Raw genomic sequence first — 23,284 nt, forward strand, 5'->3', positions numbered from 1 at the left:
GTATTTGAAGTTCGTAATGGATACTACAGACTATGACAGAAAATTGTCTGTGCAGGTCCACGTCTTGGTATAGCCCCCATATAACCGTACCTCTCGATATTCGGTATTTTGATGATTTGAGCGGCACTTTTTAGCGGAATTGTTTCAAATTTCATATTGAACTTCGTAATGGATACTACAGCCTATGACAGAAAATTGCCTATGCAGGTCCACGTCTTCAATTTTTTTTTTTGAAAATTTTAAATTTTTTTCAAAATGGTGGAGGTTATTAAAAATTCGGCCCGTCCAAACAAAGCTAATATTTTTTTTTTTTTGAAAATTTTAAATTTTCTTCAAAATGGTGGAGGTATTGAAAGTTTGGCCCGTCCAAATTTAGCTGCTACTTATTACATTTATAGAAACTGCGCTTGTATTCGATACCTAATAGTTTCATTATGAAAGACCCCTAAAAAGTCCAATATTCATAGAAGATTTTTGGCAGGTCATACATCTCCTTAACACCTGGAAATGACCTCAAGAAAATTTCCTTCAAATACAAGACCAACAAATTAAAATATACCATTGATGGAATTTCTTAAATGAAATAACTGCTGCATTCTCTGGAAAATAACAGCCAGTGACGTGGGCCACTCAATCTTAGTTTAAATTAAGCGAAAAGAATATCCAGAACTATTTTTAAAAAATAACAACAAACACAAAAACTTGTCCCCCACAGCAACAACAAACAGCTGACCTTTTATTTTTTTTTAAAAAAACTGTTGTGTCTGTGCCTAATAAATGCCGACAAAAATAATTTAAATTATTTATATTCACAAGTTCAACATTTGTGTGTGATATGATGCAGTGGCCTGATAGTCATTATCGTCAACATCATAATGTCACACACACACACATACAAAAGCACACATCACAAAAATTCCCGTTCTCAAACGAGAACAACAACATATTTGATGAAATTTCCCTTGGCCTCTCTTTGGTTTGTGTTTTTGCTGTTGCTGTTGTTCTTGTTCTTGTTGCTGTGGCCCAATAAATTTAAATAATATCTGTTCATGAAGTAATGGGAATTTTTGTTCTAAATTTAGAATAACCCGAAAATTGACCATTACAATTTTCATTTGAGCGAGTGACGAGGAAATGACGCGGCGATCATATGTTTCATGTGGTCTGTTATTTGTTTTTTCATTTCAAGAGAGATGAGTGATGCATCGCTCTCTCTCTCTCTCATTATGGTTAATTTGCAAGGGAGAGACAGACAAAGAGCTTTTCTAATGTTATTTTAGAGAATTAAATACAATATTGGGGAAAAATTGAAAGATATATAGAAATTTATTTTTATAGAAGACTATAAAAGGTCTTTAATCTGTAAAACATAATTTAAAAATATTCCCTCTACAGAAGATCTATAGGAAGTATTTTTTAAGAATCTTAAATGATAAAAAATTTTTTAGGATAATATGGACAACATACGGAATTTTATTGAAATTGAATTTATTTTTTTTTTTTCAAGCAAAAATTCCATCAATCCCTTTTTTTTAAGAATTATATAAATATTTTTCACAAAAAGCGAATTATGTCAGCTCTCAACATTCGAAAAACTCTTGAATTTATCGTTAAAACTTCCCGAGATACGACAATTTTCGTAAAAGTGTTTTGTATTAATATCTGTCATACGCACCCATGTCCAAAGAATTTATTTATTGAAATATTAAATATTTGCAGTGTTTCGTGATTATTTATGCTGATTTTTTTCTTTCGCTAAAGAAATTATATATACTTTTCTTTAGGATAATTTGGGCAACACTCTAAACTATGTCAGAATTTTGTTCAAACCCCATTTTTTTAGCAAAAATTCGTTTGAGTTCTTTATTTTAAGAATTATATAAATTTTTTCCATAAAAGAGCATTGTGTCAGCTTCCAAAATACGCAAAATAAACTTGAAATTATCTTCAAAACTTCCAGAGATATAACCAATTTTTCGGAAGTACTTTGTATTGATATTAGTCATACGCACCCCGGTCCAAAGATTTAATTTATTGAAATATTGAATATTTGGTAGCTCAAAATGTTTTAATATATTAATTTATGTAAAGAATCGAGAATCATTTCTTTGGGGTAAATAAAGTAAAAACAATTGACGATGTCGAAATTTCGGTTTACCATGGCGACATTACATTCAATTTTAAATCAATATTTTTTTCCTCAGCAGAAATCCCAATGAATTCCCTATTTTAAGAATTATATAAATATTTACCATAAAAAGAGAATTATGTCAGCTCTAAGTTCGGTCGGGCCGACATTTGAATATCCTTTACCATGAGGAACGAATTTGGAAATTTTCAAAAAAGTAAAATCCGTTAAAAATTATGTTAAAATCTTAAAAATACCGAATATAGCGGTTATTACGAACTCTAAATACGAAATTTGAAACAACTCCGGCGAATAATGTCACTAAAATCATCAAAATACCGAATATAGGGGGGTACCGCTATATGGAGCCTATACGAAGACCTGGACCTTTCGTAGACAATTTTCATTTTTAGGCTGTAGTATTAATTACGAACTTCAAATACCAAACTTGAAACATTTTCGGTGAATAATGTCGCCAAAAATATCATAATACCGAATATTGGGAGGTTCCATTATATCGGGGCTATACAAAGACGTGGGTCTGCTTACACAATTTTTTGTCATGGGAAGTAGCACCCATTATGAATTCTAATTATGAAATTGGAAACAACTCCGTTGAATAATATCCCCAAAATCGTTAACAAAAATCCAATATCGGGGGGTACGGTTGTATGTGGACTATACGATATTGTGGATCTATATAGACATTTCTCTTTCATAGGGTAAAATGTTTAGAAAGAACATCGAGTATGGATTTTTAGACAATTCCATTGAAAAATGTAGCTCAATTTATCAAAATACTGAATATTAGGAGGTTCCGTTATATGGGGGATCGTATATCCCCTATATAGACAATACTCTTCCAGGAAGTAAAGTACTTAGAAGGAATTCCTTTTCCGACAAATTCATTGAACAATTTGGCTACAATCATCAAAATACCGAATATCGGGGGGGTACCCCTTTTAAGGGGGCTATACGATAGTGTGGACCGATATAGCCCATCTTCGAACTTGACCTACCTGCAGGCAAAAGATTGATCTGTGCAAAATTTTAGCTTCCTATCTTTACTCGTTTTGACTCTAGCTTGATTACAACATATGGACGGTCGAACTGGACTAAATTGTCTTAGAATTTTACGTTGATCAAGAATGAGTTACAACCGGAATGACTATGTATGGTGGAGGGTTTAAAAATAATAATAAATAAATAAATGAAATATTCCAAGGTCACACACCACACTTTTTATAAAGAAATATATCGAGATATTCTTTTCACAGAGGAAGCTCATGTGGAAGACCTGACTATTTCAAAAAGAAAACCTTAAATCCTTATATAAGAAAGATCACAAAGTCTTCTTATAAATAAGTCTTCAAGAGTTTCTCATAAAGAAAATTCCAATGTCTTTCCAGAAAAGGAACCATCAAATCTAGAAGGTCATCTATTTGTATAAATCATTTAAACGTCTAAATAAATAATCTCATCTTTAAACGTCTTGGAAACGGCCTTCTACGGGTCATGAAATTAATAAAGGTCATATAATTCATGTTCTTAATTACCTATCTATAAAAGCCCCATATAAAGTTTTCCATTTCCCCAAATAAATGTTTCCATGCAGATGAACATTACATGGTCTCCAGTTTTCCGTTTATATCTAAAAACCCTCAAGAGGTCCCCTATCTAAAGGAAACATGTGTTGGAGCAGTTATCTTTAAAAGCTCCAAACAAAGTTTTCCACTTGCCGACGACCTTTGGATGATTGTCTCCTGTTTGAAAATCTATTTGCTGGGCAAACTAGTTGAATGACCTGTCACCTGCCAAGCTCTCGCTCTTATCTAAAGAAAAATAAAACAGAATAAAAATAAAAATATCGCAACCATGATGTCTTGTTAAATAATGCAGATAGTAGCTACCTGTGTTTTTTTAACCAAACATCTTCAGCTTCGTATCTGTTTCATGACATTAAAAAAGTGCCTACATGGAATGCGAATAAAGTTTTATTATCTAATCAGATTAGCAGAATATTTCTTCATTTAAAAATTTTGTAACAGATATGAAAACAGTGTTTGTAAAATTACTTGGATCATAAGGAGGAGAGGATGGCTTCTTCAAATCAAATTCAAATTCCTTTCCAAATACTAATTACTAATTTAATTATTCAAAAGGACTCCTCGAGGTCTTCCAATTACACCCGGTTGCATTGCAGCTGAAAATTTATTTTTCACTATATAAATTGTTCTCTCTCTCCCCTATACTCCTTTGGCCATTTGAGATTTTTCCAAGAAATCCGAAAAAATCCTTAATTTCTAATTTTTGTCCATTAAGTGTAGATATCCCGAAAATAGAACGAATTCAGTCCCTTATTTTTGTCATTCGTTTTCTGACAACTTCTCACATTTTTTTTTTTAAAAAGATGGGTACCCTAGGACTAAATTTTTCATTTCTTTGGTATTTTTATATCGAAGACCTAAAATAAAATCCCCATAAAATAGAACTTGAGTCGAACCTGGAGAGTTTCTAGTGTATAATTCGCATATGCTAATTTGCAATAAGTTCGAAATATATACTACTTTCCAGAGAACGGCCCTTGTAAGCCATCATCCACATCAAATATGCCTGATGAGCCGCTTAACCAACGGCGAAACGCGTCGCATAGTGGTGAGTGTGTGATAGTGTCTATCTGGCTTTCCTTTTCACTGCAAATTTCATATCATTAAGCTCGTCTCGAAAGAGAAAACAAACACATAAATCATAAAAACATATGATCTTCGCCTTAACAAGGCAAAACTCAGTCCATTTACTTAATACTTTATTATAATGCCCCCAAATCCTACCTTTTCGACATTCCAGATTACCCCATATGTTCCATATTTCCAGCCTGGTATTTTCAAAAAAAAAAGTCGATAATGTCGTTTTTTCCATTTTTTGGATACATATCCCTCAAGTAGAACGAATCCAATACACGGCCTTCGTTACTATAACCTCCACCATACATAGTATGGAGGTTATATTAACTTCGTCATTCCGTTTGTAACTCATCGAAATAATAATTTTAGATCCAACAAAGTATATATATTATTGATCAGCGTAAAATTCTAAAATTCCTGTCCATCCGTCCGTCGGTCTGTTTTAATCACGCTAGAGTCAAAACGAATGAAGATAGAAAGCTAAAATTTTGCACAGATCAGTCTTTTGTCTGCAGGCAGGTCAAGTTCGACGATGGGCTATAACGGTCCATCGATATTCTGTATTTTGATAATTTTAGCCATATTTTCCAATAATTGTCTTTAAATCCACAAAAGGAGTTCCTTCCGAATACTTTACCCCCTGGAAGAGTATTGTCTATATAAGTCCACGATATGATTTTAGTGACATTATTCACCGAAATTGTTTGAAATTTCGTATTTAAAGTTCCTAGTAGGTACTACAGCCTGAGCCAGAAAATTGTTCATTCAGGTCCAGGTTTTCGTATAGGTCCCATATAACGGTACCTTCATATATTGGGTATTTTGATGATTTTAGCTATATTTTTCACCGGAGTTGTTTCAAATTTCGTATTTAGAGTCCGTAATGGGTACTACAGCCTATGTCAGAAAATTGTCTCTGCAGGTCCAGGTCTACGTATGAGCCCCATATATCAGTACCTCCCTATATATTGACGATTTAAGGTGCAATATTCCACGAAATTGTTTGAAATTTCATAGTTGATGTTCCTAAATGGGTACCACAGCCTATGACAGAAAATTGTCTATGCTGATCCAAGTCTTCGTATAGGTCCCAAAAATCAGTACCTTCCTGTATTCGGTATATTGATGATTTTTGGGGCATTATTCACCGGAGTTGTTTCAAAGTTGGTATTTGAAGTTCCTAATGGGTGATACAGCCTTCCACAGAGGATTTTCTATGCATGTCCAGGTCTTTGTATAGCCCCCATATAAGGGTACCTCACTATATTCGGTACTTTGATGATTTTAGCCACATTATTCAGCGGATTTTTTTTCAAGTTTCATATTTGAATATTGCAATGGCTTATGACCAAAGTTGACTATGCAGGTCCACGTCTTCGTGTAGATTTTTCAAAAAAAAAAAATATTTTAAAAAAATCATGAAAAAAATAAAATCCCTTAAAAATTCTATTAAAATCTTAAAAATACCGAATATAGCCGTTTTTCTGAAATATTCGGAATTTTTAAAATTTTAACAGAATTTTTGACGGATTTTTTTTTATTTATTTATTTTTTTTTTTTTGAAAATTTCCAAATTAGTTCCAAATGTTAGACGGTCGAACTAACTGCTTTTTTTACTTCTTTCCTTTGTTTCTAGTATTTTTCATGTCTATTAGCGACAAGCTCGGAACCTTAGGGTAACAATGTTTCGCAACTTTGGTATTTTTATAACGGAGACCAAAAATAGGTCCCCCAAGTCCTGTAAGATCCCTAAAAACAGAAAGGTTTCTTTAAAACAGTGTATTAAACCCATTTTTAACTTCTTTGTTAAAATTTCCCTCCTCTTCCTCCTATTCACCCTTTTCTCCCATATTTGCTATCCGGCCCTTTGCCAAACAATCCGGAAATTCATTAGTTTCAATTTTGTTGACCCATTAAAAATACTTATTTCGAAAGTAGGGTGAAGACAATCACCGGTTTTAGTTATTCGGTTTTGATATACTTCTCTCCGCCTTTGATCAGATCCTAGGAAGCCTTAGGGCTCTATTTTCCTTACTTTTTTATAACGAAGATCAAAAATACAACTCCACAATTGGCAATAAGATCGGATCCTTAGGGTAACAATGTAACTTTGGTATTTTTACAGCGGGACGAAAAATAGATCCCCAAGTCCTGTAGGATTCCTCAACAGCGAATGATATTTTTTTTTAAACAGGGTATTATCCCATTCATTACTTCTTTGTTAAAATTTTCCTACTCTTCCTTCTATTTACCCTTTCCTCCCATATTTGCCATTGGGCTCTTTTCTAAACGACCCGAAAATTCATGACCCATTATGTATACTTATCCCGAAAGTAGAGTGACTCCAATCACCAATTTTTGTTATTCGATTTTGATATACTTCTTTCGCCCTTTGGCCAGGCGCTATTAACCTTAGGCCTCTTATGTTTTCCAAACTTAAGTATTTTTATAAGAGAGATCCAAAATACAACTACCTAAGTCCTCTTAGAACCCACAGAGAATGATATTTTAAACTGGGTAAGAAACCCCTTATTTATTTCTTTATTAAAATTCAATGCTCTTTCCAATTCCTCCCTCTCCCAATTCCCCGACTTTCCTATCTTTACATTTCGGCATCCCTTAAATGATTCGAAATTTGACACCCCTAGACAAAAAAAAATGAAAAAAAAAAAATTATTTAAAGAGCAACGGTCATCCAGTCCGTCCATCTGCCTCTCCGTCTGTCCGACATTCAGCCAGCCAGCCAGCTAGCCCGGCAGTTAGTTCGTAACGTATTAAATATCATCGCGCTGAACAAATAAATAGAACTAAGCTTTTCTAAAGTGTAATTTTAAATAAACATTGACTGACAGAATGAATGGCCTGGCCTGGCCGGCCAACAAATGAAGCGAATGATGAAAGAGTGAATGCCAAGCTCAGGCTGGCTGGCAGGCAGGCCGGTCAGATCATGTTGCATTAGTGAGATGAAAACATTACAAAAAGCAGCAGCAGCAGCATCACCAGCAGTGATTACTTCATAGAAATCTCGTTTGGACACTTAACGACAACAACAACAACAAAAAAGACAAAGAAAAGGACAAAATAATGGTAGTTTTCCACAAAACCTATGCAAATGGCAAAGATAATTGATTACCAAAACAATAACAACAAAAACAAACATTTCAATTAATTCCATTTTGAAAATTGTTGTTTTAAATACCCATTTTTTTTTTTCATTTCTTTACAGAGTTCTGGAATTGGAGCGCCAAGTGTGCATCATGCCATGGTTGTGATATTTTTAGAATTTTTTGCCTGGGGCCTACTAACAATGCCAGTTATATCGGTAAGTGTTTTCCCCTTCCGAGATACCCTATGGATCCGCAACTAATTATTTTCTCTTCTTTTTTTCTTCGCCAGGTGTTAAATCAAACCTTTCCCGAACACACATTCCTCATGAATGGTCTAGTCATGGGCATTAAAGGCATCCTATCATTCCTAAGCGCCCCCCTTATTGGTGCTCTCTCAGATATCTGGGGTCGCAAATTTTTTCTACTCATAACAGTATTCTTCACCTGTGCTCCGATACCTCTGATGACAATAAATACCTGGTGGTTTTTTGCTATGATCTCAATTAGCGGCATCTTTGCGGTGACATTTTCGGTGGTGTTTGCCTATGTGGCCGATGTGACGACCGTGGAGGAGCGTTCACGTGCCTATGGTTTGGTGTCGGCAACATTTGCTGCCAGTTTGGTGAGTGGAAAATAAAACGAAGTTGAATGAGAAGAGAAGATAAGAGGATAACCGAAGGGTCTTCCAGTCTTCTGTCCGGTCTTCTAGTATAGAAGAAGACTTCTAGATCTTCTAGTATAGAAGAAGACCTCCGGGTCTTCTAGTATAAAAGAAGACCTCCAGGTCTTCTCGTATAGAAGAAGACCTCCTGGTCTTCTAGTATAGCTGAAGACTTCCAGGTCTTCTGGTATAGCTGAAGACCTCCAGGGCTTCTGCTATAGCTGAAGACCTCCAGTTCTTCTGCTATAGCTGAAGACCTCCAGGTCTTCTGGTATAGCTGAAGACCTCCAGGTCTTCTAGTATAGCAAAATACCTCTCTGTGTTCTAGTATAGCAGAAGACCTCCTGGTCTTCTCGTATAGCAGAAGTCCTCCAGGTCTTCTGGTATAGCTGAAGACCTCCAGGTCTTCTGGTATAGCTGAAGACCTCCAGGTCTTCTAGTATAGCTGACCTTCTGGTATAGCTGAAGACCTTTAGGTCTTCTGGTATAGCTGAAGACCTCCAGGTCTTCTAGTAAAGCAGAAGACCTCTAGGTCTTCTAGTATAGCAGAAGACCTTTAGGTCTTCTAGTCCAACAGAAGACCTTCAGGTCTTCTAGTATAGCAGAAAACCTCCTGGTTCTCTAGTATAGTAGAAGACCTCCATGTCTTCTTGTATAGCAGAAGAACTCCACGTCTTCTGGTACAGCAGAAGACCTCCACGTCTTCTGGTACAGCAGAAGACCTCCACGTCTTCTAGTATAGCAAAATACCTCTCTGTGTTCTAGTATAGCAGAAGACCTCCTGGTCTTCTCGTATAGCAGAAGTCCTCCAAGTCTTCTCGTATAGCAGAAGACCTCCAGGTCTTCTCGTATAGCAGCAAACCTCCAGGTCTTTTAGTATGGCTGAAGAACTCCAGGTCTTCTAGTATAGAAGAAGACCTCCGGGTCTTCTAGTATAAAAGAAGACCTGCAGGTCTTCTGGTATAGCAGAATACCACCACGTCTTCTGGTATAGCAGAAGACCTCCAGGTCTTCTAGTATAACAGAAGACATCCAGGTCTTCTAGTATAACAGAAGACATTCAGGTCTTCTAGTACAGGAAAAGACCTCCAGTGCTTCTAGTGAAGAAGAAGGCCTCCAGGTCTTCTAGTAGAGCAGAAGACCTCCAGGTCTTTTAGTAGAGAAGAAGACCTCAAGATATTTTAATAGAGAAGAAGACCACCCGGTCTTCTCGTATAGCAGAAGACCTCCAGGTCTTCCCATAGAGAAAAAGCCCTCAAGGTCCTGTAGTGTAGCAGAAGACCTCCAAGTCTTCTCGTATTGCAGAAGACCTTCAGGTCTTCTGGTATTGAAGAAGACCCCTAGGTCTTCTTGTATAGCAGAAGGCCTCCAAGTCTTCTAGTAACTCCTCAAGGTCTGTTAGTAGACAAGAAGACCTCAAGGTCTTCTCCTCCATGTATAGAAGAAAACCTCTGGGAATTCTCGTATGCAAGAAGAACTCAAGGTCTTCTCGTTCAGATGAAATCTTGAAGACTTCTTGTAAAGAAGTCATCAGGACCTCCCTTATCTCCCTTACATATTTTCCCGTTATATCCTCTTCATTCACATTTTTTAACTTGTATTTTTATTCCTTCATTCTTTCAGGTTATATCTCCCGCTCTTGGTGCTGTACTAATGGAACGATATAGCGATACATTAGTGGTGGCCTTGGCCACAGCCATAGCAGTATTAGATGTGTTCTTTATATTGGTGGCTGTACCAGAAAGTTTGCCAGACAAAGTGAGGCCTTCGTCATGGGGTGCTCCCATCAATTGGGAACAGGCAGATCCCTTTGCTGTAAGTCAATGTCATGGGCATCCGAAACCGTAGTCATTCAAACATGCATACGTCATTTCGTTATTTACTCAACCTGCAATGATGTGATGGTACCTGTCGTCATCACCACTTTGCCCGCATAGAAATTATGAACATAATAAATTTATCTTACCTCCGTCATGTAAAGCTTGCATGCACCTTGCACCTTGTAATGAGATTTACCTGCATAAATTACAGCATTTATTTTCAATATTAAATTTCCATAAAATTTTGTTGTTATTTTTTTGTTTTCATTTTTCTCTCCCATTGCAGGCTCTGCGTAAAGTTGGCACAGATCACACGGTGCTAATGCAATGTGTTACGGTGCTATTATCCTACCTGCCCGAAGCTGGCCAATATTCTTGTATATTTGTCTATTTGAAATTGAAAATGGGTTTCAATACGATGGAAGTGGCGATATTTATAGCTGTTGTCGGTATACTCAGTATCAGTGTCCAAGTAACGCTGGGCTGTTTTATGAGGTGAGTTAATGTTTTTTTGCTAGTGGCTGTGGCTACGGCTTCGGCGGTGGGGGCTAGCATTTTTTTGTACGCATATATAGAAAGAAGTATTTTCAATTCAATCGATAACCAATATACACTCCGATGCAGTGACGACCAGCAAACCGCAAATAATGTTTAGATGAAGAAAAAAAAAAAGAACAGAAAACTGACACACGTCAAAGCTTCGCACTGAAGCAAAGTGTGAATGGAAATAAAACTGCATAGGTTACACGAAATATGGGTGATGCAGTAGAGACAGAAAAAAAACAGCAACAAAAAGAAGAAATGAATGACGGGTACAGTCGTCCGAGTCTTTGAAACCAACATGGGAATTTGTTTTAAAAATCATTTTCATTTTGATTGACTAAAAAGATTAAAGTCTTCCTTGAACTTGAAAAGTTTCAAAAAATTGCGCAAAATACCGTTATACCGTTATGCGGAGGCTATACGAAGACATGGACAGGCATACGACATTTTTAGGTACAGGCTGTAGTATCTATTACAATCTTCGGATACGGAATTTAAAACAATTTGGTTGAATAATGTCGCTAAAATCATCCAAATACCGAATATCGGAATGGACCGTTATATGGGGGCTATACGAAAACGTGGACCATTTACAACTTAACCTGCCTACTGGCAAAATACATATGTGTGCAAAATTTTAGCCTTCCATCTCAATTCGTTCGAAATATAGCGTGATTACAACAGACAGACAGACATGCAGGCAGAAGGATATCGCTATATCGTCCTAGAATCTTACGCTTATCCAGAATATATATACTTTGTAGGGTCTATCATCAATATTTCGAGGTGTTACAAACGGTTTAATAAGAAAGAGTTGAAGGTACAATATTTCAGGGCAATATTTATCTCCTAACCAGGATTGGGAATCAATGGAAAGGACTTTTAAGAATATATTTCACAAGAGATTGTCTGAAATTTTGAATTTACGGCCTATTCTGACCTACATTTGAGTTACTATAATTCCTACTATGCCCTTAATTAACGACCTCATATGGCGAGTTTAACCCTCAGCCACAAAGGGTATATATCATTTGATACGGCCAAAACGTGCCTCCTTGAAATAACGGTTTTAGACCCTAGGTCTCTTTCGACCAAATCCGTTTCAGAACATTTGGAGTCGATCTAGCGATGTCCGTCTGTCTGGCTGGCTTATACGCACCATAACTCTCGAATGAAGTATCCGATTTGGCCCAAAATTAGTACATCGTAATATTACTATCAAACTTATATCGAGTTCGAAGATGGGTAATATCGGTCCACTCCTTCTGGTACCTCCCCCATAAAAGAACGAAATTTTTAAAGAAAATATATTTTCTGCTCAGAAAGAGAATAGATAATTCGATTTTGCTCTAACTTTGCAAAACTTAATATTTGCATCAGTGCTAGGTTAGGTGAGAAAATGGACTATGTCCGTTCACTCCATTAGGTACCTCTCCCAGAAAAATTCCAAATTTTCAAAAAAATATATTTTCTGCACAGAAAGACAAACGATAATCCGATTTTGCTCCAACTTTGCAAATCCTAATATTTGCATCAGTGCTAGGTCAGGTGCGAAAATGGACAATATCGGTATACTCCATCAAGTACCTCCCCCACAAAGTCTGAAAATTTTGAATAATTTTAACTCTTATAAAATGTGATTCTCTTCAAATTACAAACATCGCAATATTTATGTTAACCCAAGGTCTGGTGTTAACATAACTTCTGGTACCTCTCCCACAAATGGTCATAATTTTGAAAAAAAATGAAGCTCATAAGTCGCGAAATTAACATCCGATTCCATTCGCAAATCTCAACATTTCAATGAAGACAAGATCTGTTATAAAGATTGTAGAGATCGGACCATTCTTTCTGGTACCTCCCCCACAAAGGGTCAAAGTTTTGATAAACCAGAACGATCATAAAATCCGAAATAAGCATTCGGTTTTCTTCAAATTACACTCATGGTAATATTTTTATTAACCCAAGGTCTGGTTTGAAGATGGAATATATCGGTTCACTACTTCTGGTCCCCCCACAAAGGCTCACCATTTTGAATATTCATGAAGTACATAAAACACGAAATTAACATCCGATTCCATTCAGACTTGGCACATCTCAATATTTCTATCAACACAAGATCTGTTATAGAGATGGTAGAGATCGGACACAAAGGGTCAATGTTTTGAATAACAAAAATGATCATAAAATCCGAAATATGCATCCGGTTTTCTTCAAATTACACACATCACCATATGTTTATTAACCCAATGTCTGGTGTGAAGATGATATATATCGGACCACTCCATCTGGTACTTCCCCCACAAAGGGTCAACATTTTGAATATTCATGAAGTTCAAAAAACACTAAATTAACATCCAATTACATTAATTTGCATGAACACAAGATCTGTTTTAAAGATGGTAGAGATCGGAGCATATCTTCTGGTACCTCCCCCATAATGGGTCAAAGTTTTGAATAATCAAAACACTCAAAGAATGCGATATAAGCATCTAACTCTCTTCAAATGCCACACATACAAATATTTTGCTAACGCAGAATCTGTTGTGAAGATGATATATATCTGCCAACCCCTTTTGGTACCTCACCCACAAAGGGTCACAATTTCCAATACTTACATCTGTCCTAACTTGCAAAACAAGTCAGCGATTCTTTACAACTAAATACTTCTCTTAACCAGAAATCTGATATGAATATGTAATTTATCGGAATTTATGATTTCGCATAAAATTGGGTATAAATGTTCGATTTCCTTTAAAATTTGCACATACCAATATTTTTATCTGTATTTTGTTACCTCAGCTATATTTGTTACCTCAGGCATATTTCCACATTTCCAAAAATTTGCACATATCTCACAAATCTGGCATGTTGTAATATTTTTCTCAGTCTTAGGTCAGATACGAATTGGTCAATATTGGCCAACTGCTTTGGAACATCTCCCATAAAGGGAGAACAGTTTGAATAATCATAACTCAAGGCTGGGGGTATACATCGGTCGGCAAAACCGAATGATACTATTTTACTTGTTTTCCTAGCATTTGAATCATAGATTGTGTCACGTGGGGAATAGAACGCTGAGTAAAATTTTCCCTCCATTTGAGCTTGATATTATGTCAATTGAGGATCCATTTAAATCAGTATTATTAGGACAACTATAAGACTACAAAATGGAATTTTTTTAATGTTTGAATTGATAAAATAACATTTTCATAACTTTCCTATTTTTTTCCAGAAAAATCGGAGCGAAACGCACAATTATATTGGGCTTGATACTGGAAATGACACAGCTATTTTGGTATGGCTTTGGCAGTAAAAAGTGGTAGGTATCAAATGTTTTCTAAGTCTTTCTCGTAATGGATTTTAATTGCATTTTTGTATTATTTCTTTTTCAGGATGATGTGGGCAGCTGGTATTTTGGCAGCTCTTGGTTCTATAACATATCCGGCTATAAGTGCTTTTGTGTCAATACATTCGACAGCAGATAGTCAAGGTAGGAACTCAAAGAAATTATTTAAAGAAGTTCTTAGAGGTTTTCATTAAATATTTACTAAGGTGTGAGCGAGACAAATTGGAAGATTTTCAATATATTTTAGAAGGATTATTTGACAATAAAGCCCGGATTAAAAAAATATTTTTTAAGTGCTAACGGGGCTTAAAAGTCTTTTTTTTTTAAACAATTTAAGTCCTTAAGTCCGTTGGACTATTAGCGATCGAAACGTGGATTTTAAAAAAATATTTTCTCAAATATTTGTATGGGTCTAAAGAGGATTTGAAAAAAAACTTTTTTCGAAGATTCGAAAGGGTATTTTTATTTTATTTTTATTTATTTATTTTCAATTTGCATAGAAACCTAGCCAACAGGGCCATGGACGGTTCCAAAAACTTCTATACATGACTACTCTAAATTAATTATAATATCCTTAATCCTAAAAGACTTACTTAAAATAAAACATTTAATTTGTTTTAGAAATTAACAAAAAATGAAGATTGGCGGTTCCAAGAACTCCTATACATGACTACTCTAAATTATTTATAACATCCTTAATCTTAAAAATCTTATTAAAAAATTAACATTAAAAAAATTAACAAAAAAAAGATGAGCAAAAATCACAATTCATTGAAGAAGTGAAAACCATATATTTTAAACAATATTGAAATGAGCATATAATTTACGGTTATAACATTTTATGAAGAATTAAATGTCTTAAGATTAGGTGGCAGATTGTTGAAAATGCGAGCAATTCTTACAAAGAAGTATTTTTCTAACAGAGGAGTCAAGCGTGGTATAACAATTTGCAGGTTCCTTACAGATCTCGAAAACTTAAAAAGATCCAAAAGAGTAGAAGATGTCCTCAATTTAAAATGTTTGTAGAAGAACAACATTGACCTTAAATTCACAAAACACTCAAACGAACAACCGAGAAAGTCCTTCACATTTAAAAATTTACTAAACCTATTTTTCGAGGACTAAATGATGCTTAAATGTAGATTGTTAATAATATTTTTTTAATGGATTGTTACAGGCCTAAACGTAGACTTAAAAAAAAAAACATTTTTCAAGGACTTTTTGTGGATATTTTAATAAAACTTCTTTCAAGATCCTTTGAAGCAAAAATGTGGACTTAAAAATATATTTTTCTGTAACTGTTGGATGCCTAAATAAAGTTTAAAAAAAATAAGAGCTAATGAAGACCTACGCAAGATTTTTTTAAAAATGTTTTCGAAGGTTATCGTAGGCCTAAAAGGCATTATAAAAATACATTTTTTCAATGTCAAAACGTGAAATTCAAAAAAATATTTTTTAGGACTAATGGAACGAGGCATTTGAAAAAAACAGGGGCTAATGGAGACCTTCGCAAGATTTTTTTATAAATGTATTTTCGAAGGTTTTCGTAGCCCTAAAAGGGCTTTTTAAAAATATATTTTTCTATGGCAAAGTGTAAAATTTAAAAAATATATTTCTTAGGACTAATGGAACGGGGATTTTTTAAAAAAAAGTAGGGCTAATGGAGACCTTCGCAAATTTTTTTCGAAGGTTATCGTAGGCCTAAAAAGCATTATAAACATATATTTTTTCAATGTCAAAATGTGAAATTTTAAAAATATATTTTTTAGGATTAATGGATTTCTAAAAATATTTTTTGAGGACTAATGAAATTCTAAGCGTGGATTTATGAAAATACTTTATTGAGGACTTATGGAATTCTAAACGTGGATTTATAAAAATACTCTTTTGAGGATTAAGGGAATCATAAAAGCTGGTTAAAAAAAAAAAAATTGAGGACTAATTCTAAACGTGGATGTATAAAACTATTTTTGAAGGGATATTATAGACCTAAACCTGGATCTATAAAAAAACTTTTTTTCAACTATTATTGGAGAACAAAGCGTGGATTTTTAAATATATCTTGTAAGGACAAACACGTTTCGCTGTTGGTTCAGCGGCGCATCAGGTATATTAGATGTTATTTTAGTATAAACATGAATATCAGTTTTGGGAAGTTCCATTAATGCGTACTATAGTCTGACTGTAGAAAGAAGTGTTCAATGCTCAACATTTTCCAAAGCATGGTTTTTCCCATGGTACAATGAAGAGAAGGTAGGCCAACTTTGAAAAAAATTGCAAGTATAGAGGTCTACCTGTTTGGCTTATAATGTCAGAATTAGTATCAAAACAATAAAAAAATCAAACAACTTGTTGCATTTATTTTGAATAAATAATTGAAAACCGCGAAAACCGAATGAGAGGTCAACACTTCTTTTCAAAACCAGGTTCTATATATTTCTAAAGGATTATTTCGCTACAAAAACTCTAGATTTTGTCGATGCATACGATGAAATAAACATTTTGAAAACATCCGAATTTGAATGTTTTCTGAACAATTTTTTTGTTTTTGAAAAGAAAACACATACATAAACAAATAAAGATGACATATTAAGCCAAGAAAATAAAAAAATTAAAATCATATGGTATCATAGCCCTACCTTGATATCATTGTACCATGGTTTTTCCTACTTCATTTGTATTTGTCTTCCAGTTTGGAAGTTTTACAAGTGTGCTGTAGATTAAAACGCCAAAAAACCGGCAACACTTTCCGTTGGCTGGCGGGGACGTAGGTTTTAATTCCATAAGGGCTCATGCTGCAAATGTTTTTATTTAAAATGTTTACCTTATTAAGGCGAATGTTGATTGATATTTTATAATTTTCTCTTTCGAGGAGGCCTAAGATAGGTTTTCAAGGACTAGTGCTGGCTTAATTGTAGAATTTTTAAGAATACTTTTTCCAAGCCTATTCGAGGCTAACACCTGGATTTTCAAGATTTTTTTCAAGCACCAATAAGCTTAGATTTGTAAGAATATTTTTAGGACCAATCGTAGTACCTTAAGGATGTTTTTTCAAACTATTTTTGAGACCAACTTGAGATCAAAACGTCGATTTTTTAAGAATATTTTTAAAGTGCCCTTTGGTGCCTAAATCTGGATTTTTAAGAAAATTTCCTCTAGGCGAAGAAGTAAAAATTTCGTTTTTCATGTTTTTAAAATGTGAGGATATTTTCAACTTTCAGCAACGGGAAACATTTTCCAAAATAGTTTTTAATAAAAAAGTCAAAATAGTCAATTTTTTAATATTTTTCAAGGTTTTTAAAAATAATTTTAAAAAAAGAATTATTTAAAATTTCCATTTTTTTAATTTTTAAAAATGCGATTTTCTCAAAATTTTAAAGTATGTGGATATTAACATTGGGGATTTTACAAAATTTGCTTTTCAAGGCGAAAATGTTTTTATTTTAAATTTTTTTTGGTAGCTTTAAACTCTTATTAACAAATTCCCCTTCTTCATTTAATTTTTTTGGCAGGTGCTGTACAGGGCATGGTAACTGGGATGCGAGGCCTTTGCAACGGCCTGGGACCGGCCATGTTTGGTGTTGTTTTCTATCTATTCAATGTCGATTTGAATAATGAACAATCGGTGGCCAGCAGCAGTGAGGAGATTACCGAAGACAGTTGGTTTACATATCCGGGGCCGCCGTTTATTTTCGGCGGCCTAATGGTGATATTGGCCATACTGGTGGCGGTGTTTATACCCGAGGTGCATGGTGAGACGACACTGCATCGGACGCCAAGCGTAAAGAGACGTAAGTTGTAACGAATTTCATATATTTTTTATTGGTAACAAAATCTAAGTTTCAATAACTAATTAATTTAATATCCGTTTTGGAAAAGGGGCTTCTGTAGATTTGCAATATGAAGTGGAAGGCGGTCACAAACCAACAACTCCTTTAATGCGTTCCGATTCGTTGGCGCAACTCTAGTATTGTTACCTAAAAATAAGAAATTATCATGTTGAATTGTAAGCTTAAAAAAAGAGAAACACAAAACAAAAACAAGAAACCCTATGAAAAAGGCTTTTTATTATAAAATGAAAGAAAGAAAACAAGAAGAGAAAAAAAAAAACAAACAAACCTAGAACTAAAATTGAAAAAAAAATAATTACAATTTATATTTTGCAAAAAATATTTATAAAAAAACAACAAGTAAATCATATTTTTTATTGTTTATTTTTTTGGTAATGAAATGAAAAGTAACAAAAATATTTTAATTGTTCTATAAATTCCTGCCAATTAAAGAGTCTATAGAAAAAAGAAAAACAAATGAAAACTAATTAATAATAAAACAAAAAACAATAGCAAAAATACCACAATAAATATTTTAACCAATAAAACAAAAAATAGAGAAAATGAAAACAAATACAACAAATACAAATACATCTGTTGCAGGGCATTCAACTATAATTATTAAACAAAAAAACAACAAGAAACAATATCACAAAATCATTAAAAACCATTATTAATTTATTAAGTCAAAATTTGTATAATTTTGGATTAGTTTTGTTAAATAATTGATTTTTCCTTATAGTTTGTAAAATTCAAGAATATGTATACTAATTTTGTTTATAATTTAATTTAATTAATATTTGCATAATTTAACATTTTATGTTCTTAGAAAGTAACAAAAAAACAAACAAACAAAATCGAAAGTAATTTGAATCATTGTACTATTATTAACAATTAGTTATTGTAACAAACAGACATTGTATTAGATTACACAGTGCTACAATCCAAACCAACTATTCGTTAAAAGACCAAAAAGTAATAGAATGGGAGAATCTTTGGAAATATAATGTCCTGGGATAACAACTTTTCTAGAGAGAAAAGTTGTCGATTAAGACTTTTCTATAGAGAAATGTCATTGATAACAAATTTTCAATGGACAAATGTTGCCATTAACAACTTTCCTATTTACAAAAGTAGTTGATAACAATTATTCATTAGAGAAAAATTGTGTAAAGTTGTTGATAACAACTTTTCCGCATAGAAAAGTTGTCGATAACCACTTTTCCGCATAGAAAAGTTGTCGATAACCACTTTTCCGCATAGAAAAGTTGTCGATAACCACTTTTCCGCATAGAAAAGTTGTCGATAACCACTTTTCCGCATAGAAAAGTTGTCGATAACCACTTTTCCGCATAGAAAAGTTGTCGATAACCACTTTTCCGCATAGAAAAGTTGTCGATAACCACTTTTCCGCATAGAAAAGTTGTCGATAACCACTTTTCCGCATAGAAAAGTTGTCGATAACCACTTTTCCGCATAGAAAAGTTGTCGATAACCACTTTTCCGCATAGAAAAGTTGTCGATAACCACTTTTCCGCATAGAAAAGTTGTCGATAACAACTTTTCCGCATAGAAAAGTTGTCGATAACAACTTTTCCGCATAGAAAAGTTGTCGATAACAACTTTTCCGCATAGAAAAGTTGTCGATAACAACTTTTCCGCATAGAAAAGTTGTCGATAACAACTTTTCCGCATAGAAAAGTTGTCGATAACAACTTTTCCGCATAGAAAAGTTGTCGATAACAACTTTTCCGCATAGAAAAGTTGTCGATAACAACTTTTCCGCATAGAAAAGTTGTCGATAACAACTTTTCCGCGTAGAAAAGTTGTCGATAACAACGATTATACTTAGAATAGTTGTCGATGGCAACTTTTCTACAGAGAAAATTTGTCGATAACAACTTTTCTACATAGCAAAGTTGTCGATAACAACTTTTCTGCCTAGAAAAGTTGTCGATAAAAACTTTTCTACATAGGAAAGTTGTCGATAACATCTTTTCTACATAGGAAAGTTGTCGATAACATCTTTTCTACATAGAAAAGTTGTCGATAACAACTTTTCTACATAGGAAAGTTCTCGATAACAATATTTCTTCATAGAAAAGTTGTCGATAACAACTTTTCTACATAGAAAAATTGTCGATAACAACTTTTCTACAAAGAAAAATTGTCGATAACAACTTTTCTACAAAGAAAAATTGTCGATAACAACTTTTCTACATAGAAAAATTGTCGATAACAACTTTTCTATATAGAAAAGTTGTCGATAACATCTTTTCTACAGAGACAAATTGTCGATATCAGCTTTTTACAAAGTAAAGTTGTCGATAACAACATTTCTACATAGAAAAGTTGTCGATAATAACATTGCTACGTAGGAAACTTTTCTATGCAGAGAAGTTGTTATCGACAACTTAGAAAATGTCGGTCCTATCATGAAGCGGTATCTCTTAATTAACATTAAAATAGTTTGTAGCACAGTGTAACATACTATGTTGACGTTTCAAATGTCAATGGTAAGCAAAATTAGCAGAATATGCAATGATTGTTCATTCTTGTGATGATATGGCTGTTTATTTTCGTTTTAACGTTTTAATTTTTTCTTTGTCAAATGACGCTGGGGCTGTAGAAAAGGAATGAAAGAAACTAGGAAATGATATGCAATGAATTAGAAAAAAGAACACAAAAGTAACAAAAATCACAAATTAACACTACCAAGCGAACACCCACACACCCCCTCTTCCATCAAAAACCAAACTCTACCCGCCTTATCCAAACAAGCACAAATTAGCAAAAAAAAAGTTATTTTAATGGTCCTTCTTCTTTGTTGATTTATTTTTCGCAAAATCTTAATACAATAAATTAACATTCATTAACACTTGTTTGCAATTAGAGAGATCAAATGAAAAGAACACACACACACAAGAAAAACAAAAAACCTATAGAAAGCGCCATGCTGCTAATTGCTTTTAAATCACATTTGTATATAGTATTTTATAAGAGATGATAAAAACAAATAAAAATAATAATAAAAAACATAGTATTGTAAACAAATGCTATTCGGAAGAAATGAAAAACATACACAACATCATTTTGACCCTACAAACACACACACATACACCACACCACCAAAAACCAAAGTTTTTTATCCAAAGGAAAAGTTATATGATTTTTTTACAATCTATGTAATGTTTATTTTTAAAAAAAAAAAAAGCAAAAGAGCAAGAACAAACCTTAAGCACACAAAAAAAACTTTATTTTGTATGTATTTATGTCATGTAGACAGTATGGAAAATATGAGGATGTTTTTTCATTAATTTAATTGGTATAAAAGCTGAAAATAAATTAATGGAGAATTTACAAAGTTAATTGGTATTAAACAGGTCTTTATAATTTCAATTAAGACATATAAAATCTATGTAATCAAAAATTTTACATTTTTTATATTTGTTTGAAAAGCATTTATCGGCCTTGTATTGAACTTGAATTATAGACAAGATTAAAATTTCCAAAAATTTTTTTATCACATGCCCTGCTGCCATTAATAAAAAATTCAAATCTTTTAATAAATCTATTGACACGATTTTTAAACCATTTTTATCATCACGTTAAAAAACTACTCAGATAGAGTACAATACACAAAAATTTCCAACAATAAATGGATAAATGCAAGCGCGTGTTTTGAAATCATTCTTCCATTAAAATCTGGCATCTGGTAATGATTTATTTAAATAAATGATTAAAACACTTTCAAACGTAAACAAAAACATAAGCAATTTCCTTTTTAAGAAAAAATGTCGATAACTATATTTCTATTGGAAAAAATTGTCAACAAAATTTTTATAGTGAAAATTTTTCGATAATAATTTTTCTCCATAGAAAAGTTGTTGATAACAAGTTGTCGATAATAGGGTTTAAATGGAGAAAAGCTGTCGATAATAATTTTTCAATGAAGAAAAGTTGTCGATAACACTTTTCTATGGTCGATAACAACTTTCTACAGAGAAAAGTTGCCGATAACGCAATATAACAATAGAAAAATTTCTATGGAGAAAAGTTGTCGATAACAACTTTTCTATGGAGAAAGTTGTCGATAACAACTTTCCAATGGAGAAAAGTTGTCGATAATAGCTTTTAAATTGAGAAAAGCTTTCGATAATAGCTTTTAAATTGAGAAAAGCTGTCGATAACAACTTTCCTACAGAGAAATGTTGTCGATAACAACTTTTCTATGGAGAAAAGTTGTCGATAATAGCTTTTAAATAGAGAAAAGCTGTCGATAACAACTTTTCAATGGAGAAAAGTTTTCGATAACGACTTTTCTATGGAGAAAAGTAGTCGATAACAACATTTCTATGGAGAAAAGTTGTCGATAACAAAATTTCTATGGAGACAAGTTGTTCATAACAACTTTTATATGGAGAAAAGTGGTCGATAACAACATTTATACGAAGAAAAGTGGACGATAACAACATTTCTATGGAGAAAAGTTATCGAAAACAACATTTCTATGGAGAAAAATTGTCGATAACAACTTAGAAATTGTGTAAACTTTTCCGATAACAACATGATTTCTCTCCGTATTTGACACAAATGATATATTTTTATTATACCAATTAAATTAATAGAAAAAATCCTCTTAACTGTTCTATACAACAAAAATTGTCAGATTAATATCTTCTTATGTCTTTGTCACAAAATGAAATGTAGTTTTTTTCTCCTCACAAAACAAAATGTTCTTTGTAATTATTATTTTTTTTTTAATTTACCAACTAATTTATGTTAAAATTAATAATAATATTTTCACATTTGTTAATATTAAACTTCTAATACTATAAGTTTTGTTGTTGTAATCTATGTATCGTTAAGAACACAATGTTGCTGTTAGTAGCCATCCATCTGAACACATGTACCAACCAATATATATGTATATAATAGATGTACATATATATGTGTGTATGTACTTTGTAAGTTTTAAATGTTTATAGCTGCCATTGTATATTCCTTATTTATGGTTTATAATTATTTTAGTTTTATATTTTCTATTTTGCACCTTGGACTCGTGGAGTTATTCTCGAATTTTGATTTCGGAACAAAAAACAAACAACTATTTTCATGTACACCAACTATTTCACAAAGTTTTGACTTATTTCCCCACTTTT

General features: G+C 33.3%; 1 protein-coding gene across 6 annotated transcripts in view; it reads left to right on the forward strand.

Moving 5' to 3' along the window:
- Window positions 1-18,315, forward strand: part of LOC101891354 (hippocampus abundant transcript 1 protein) — a 60,089-nt gene extending 41,774 nt beyond the window's left edge. For 4 of the 6 annotated variants that reach the window (XM_005184669.4, XM_020037155.2, XM_011294713.3 and 1 more), the window contains 8 exons: window positions 8,039-8,134; window positions 8,209-8,541; window positions 10,204-10,395; window positions 10,687-10,895; window positions 14,179-14,265; window positions 14,339-14,436; window positions 17,805-18,083; window positions 18,172-18,315. In XM_005184669.4, the coding sequence (XP_005184726.1) occupies window positions 8,039-8,134; window positions 8,209-8,541; window positions 10,204-10,395; window positions 10,687-10,895; window positions 14,179-14,265; window positions 14,339-14,436; window positions 17,805-18,083; window positions 18,172-18,260 (1,383 nt within the window). In that variant the 3' untranslated portion in view covers window positions 18,261-18,315. Of the gene's footprint in view, window positions 1-7,762; window positions 7,900-8,038; window positions 8,135-8,208; window positions 8,542-10,203; window positions 10,396-10,686; window positions 10,896-14,178; window positions 14,266-14,338; window positions 14,437-17,804; window positions 18,084-18,171 lie in introns of those variants that run through there. The other 2 variants (XM_011294714.3, XM_020037154.2) reach the window with 2 other exon arrangements.
- The last annotated feature ends 4,969 nt before the right edge of the window (window positions 18,316-23,284 follow it).

This window comes from Musca domestica, unplaced genomic scaffold, assembly GCF_030504385.1.
Source record: "Musca domestica strain aabys unplaced genomic scaffold, Musca_domestica.polishedcontigs.V.1.1 15, whole genome shotgun sequence".
Taxonomy (NCBI): domain Eukaryota; kingdom Metazoa; phylum Arthropoda; class Insecta; order Diptera; family Muscidae; genus Musca; species Musca domestica.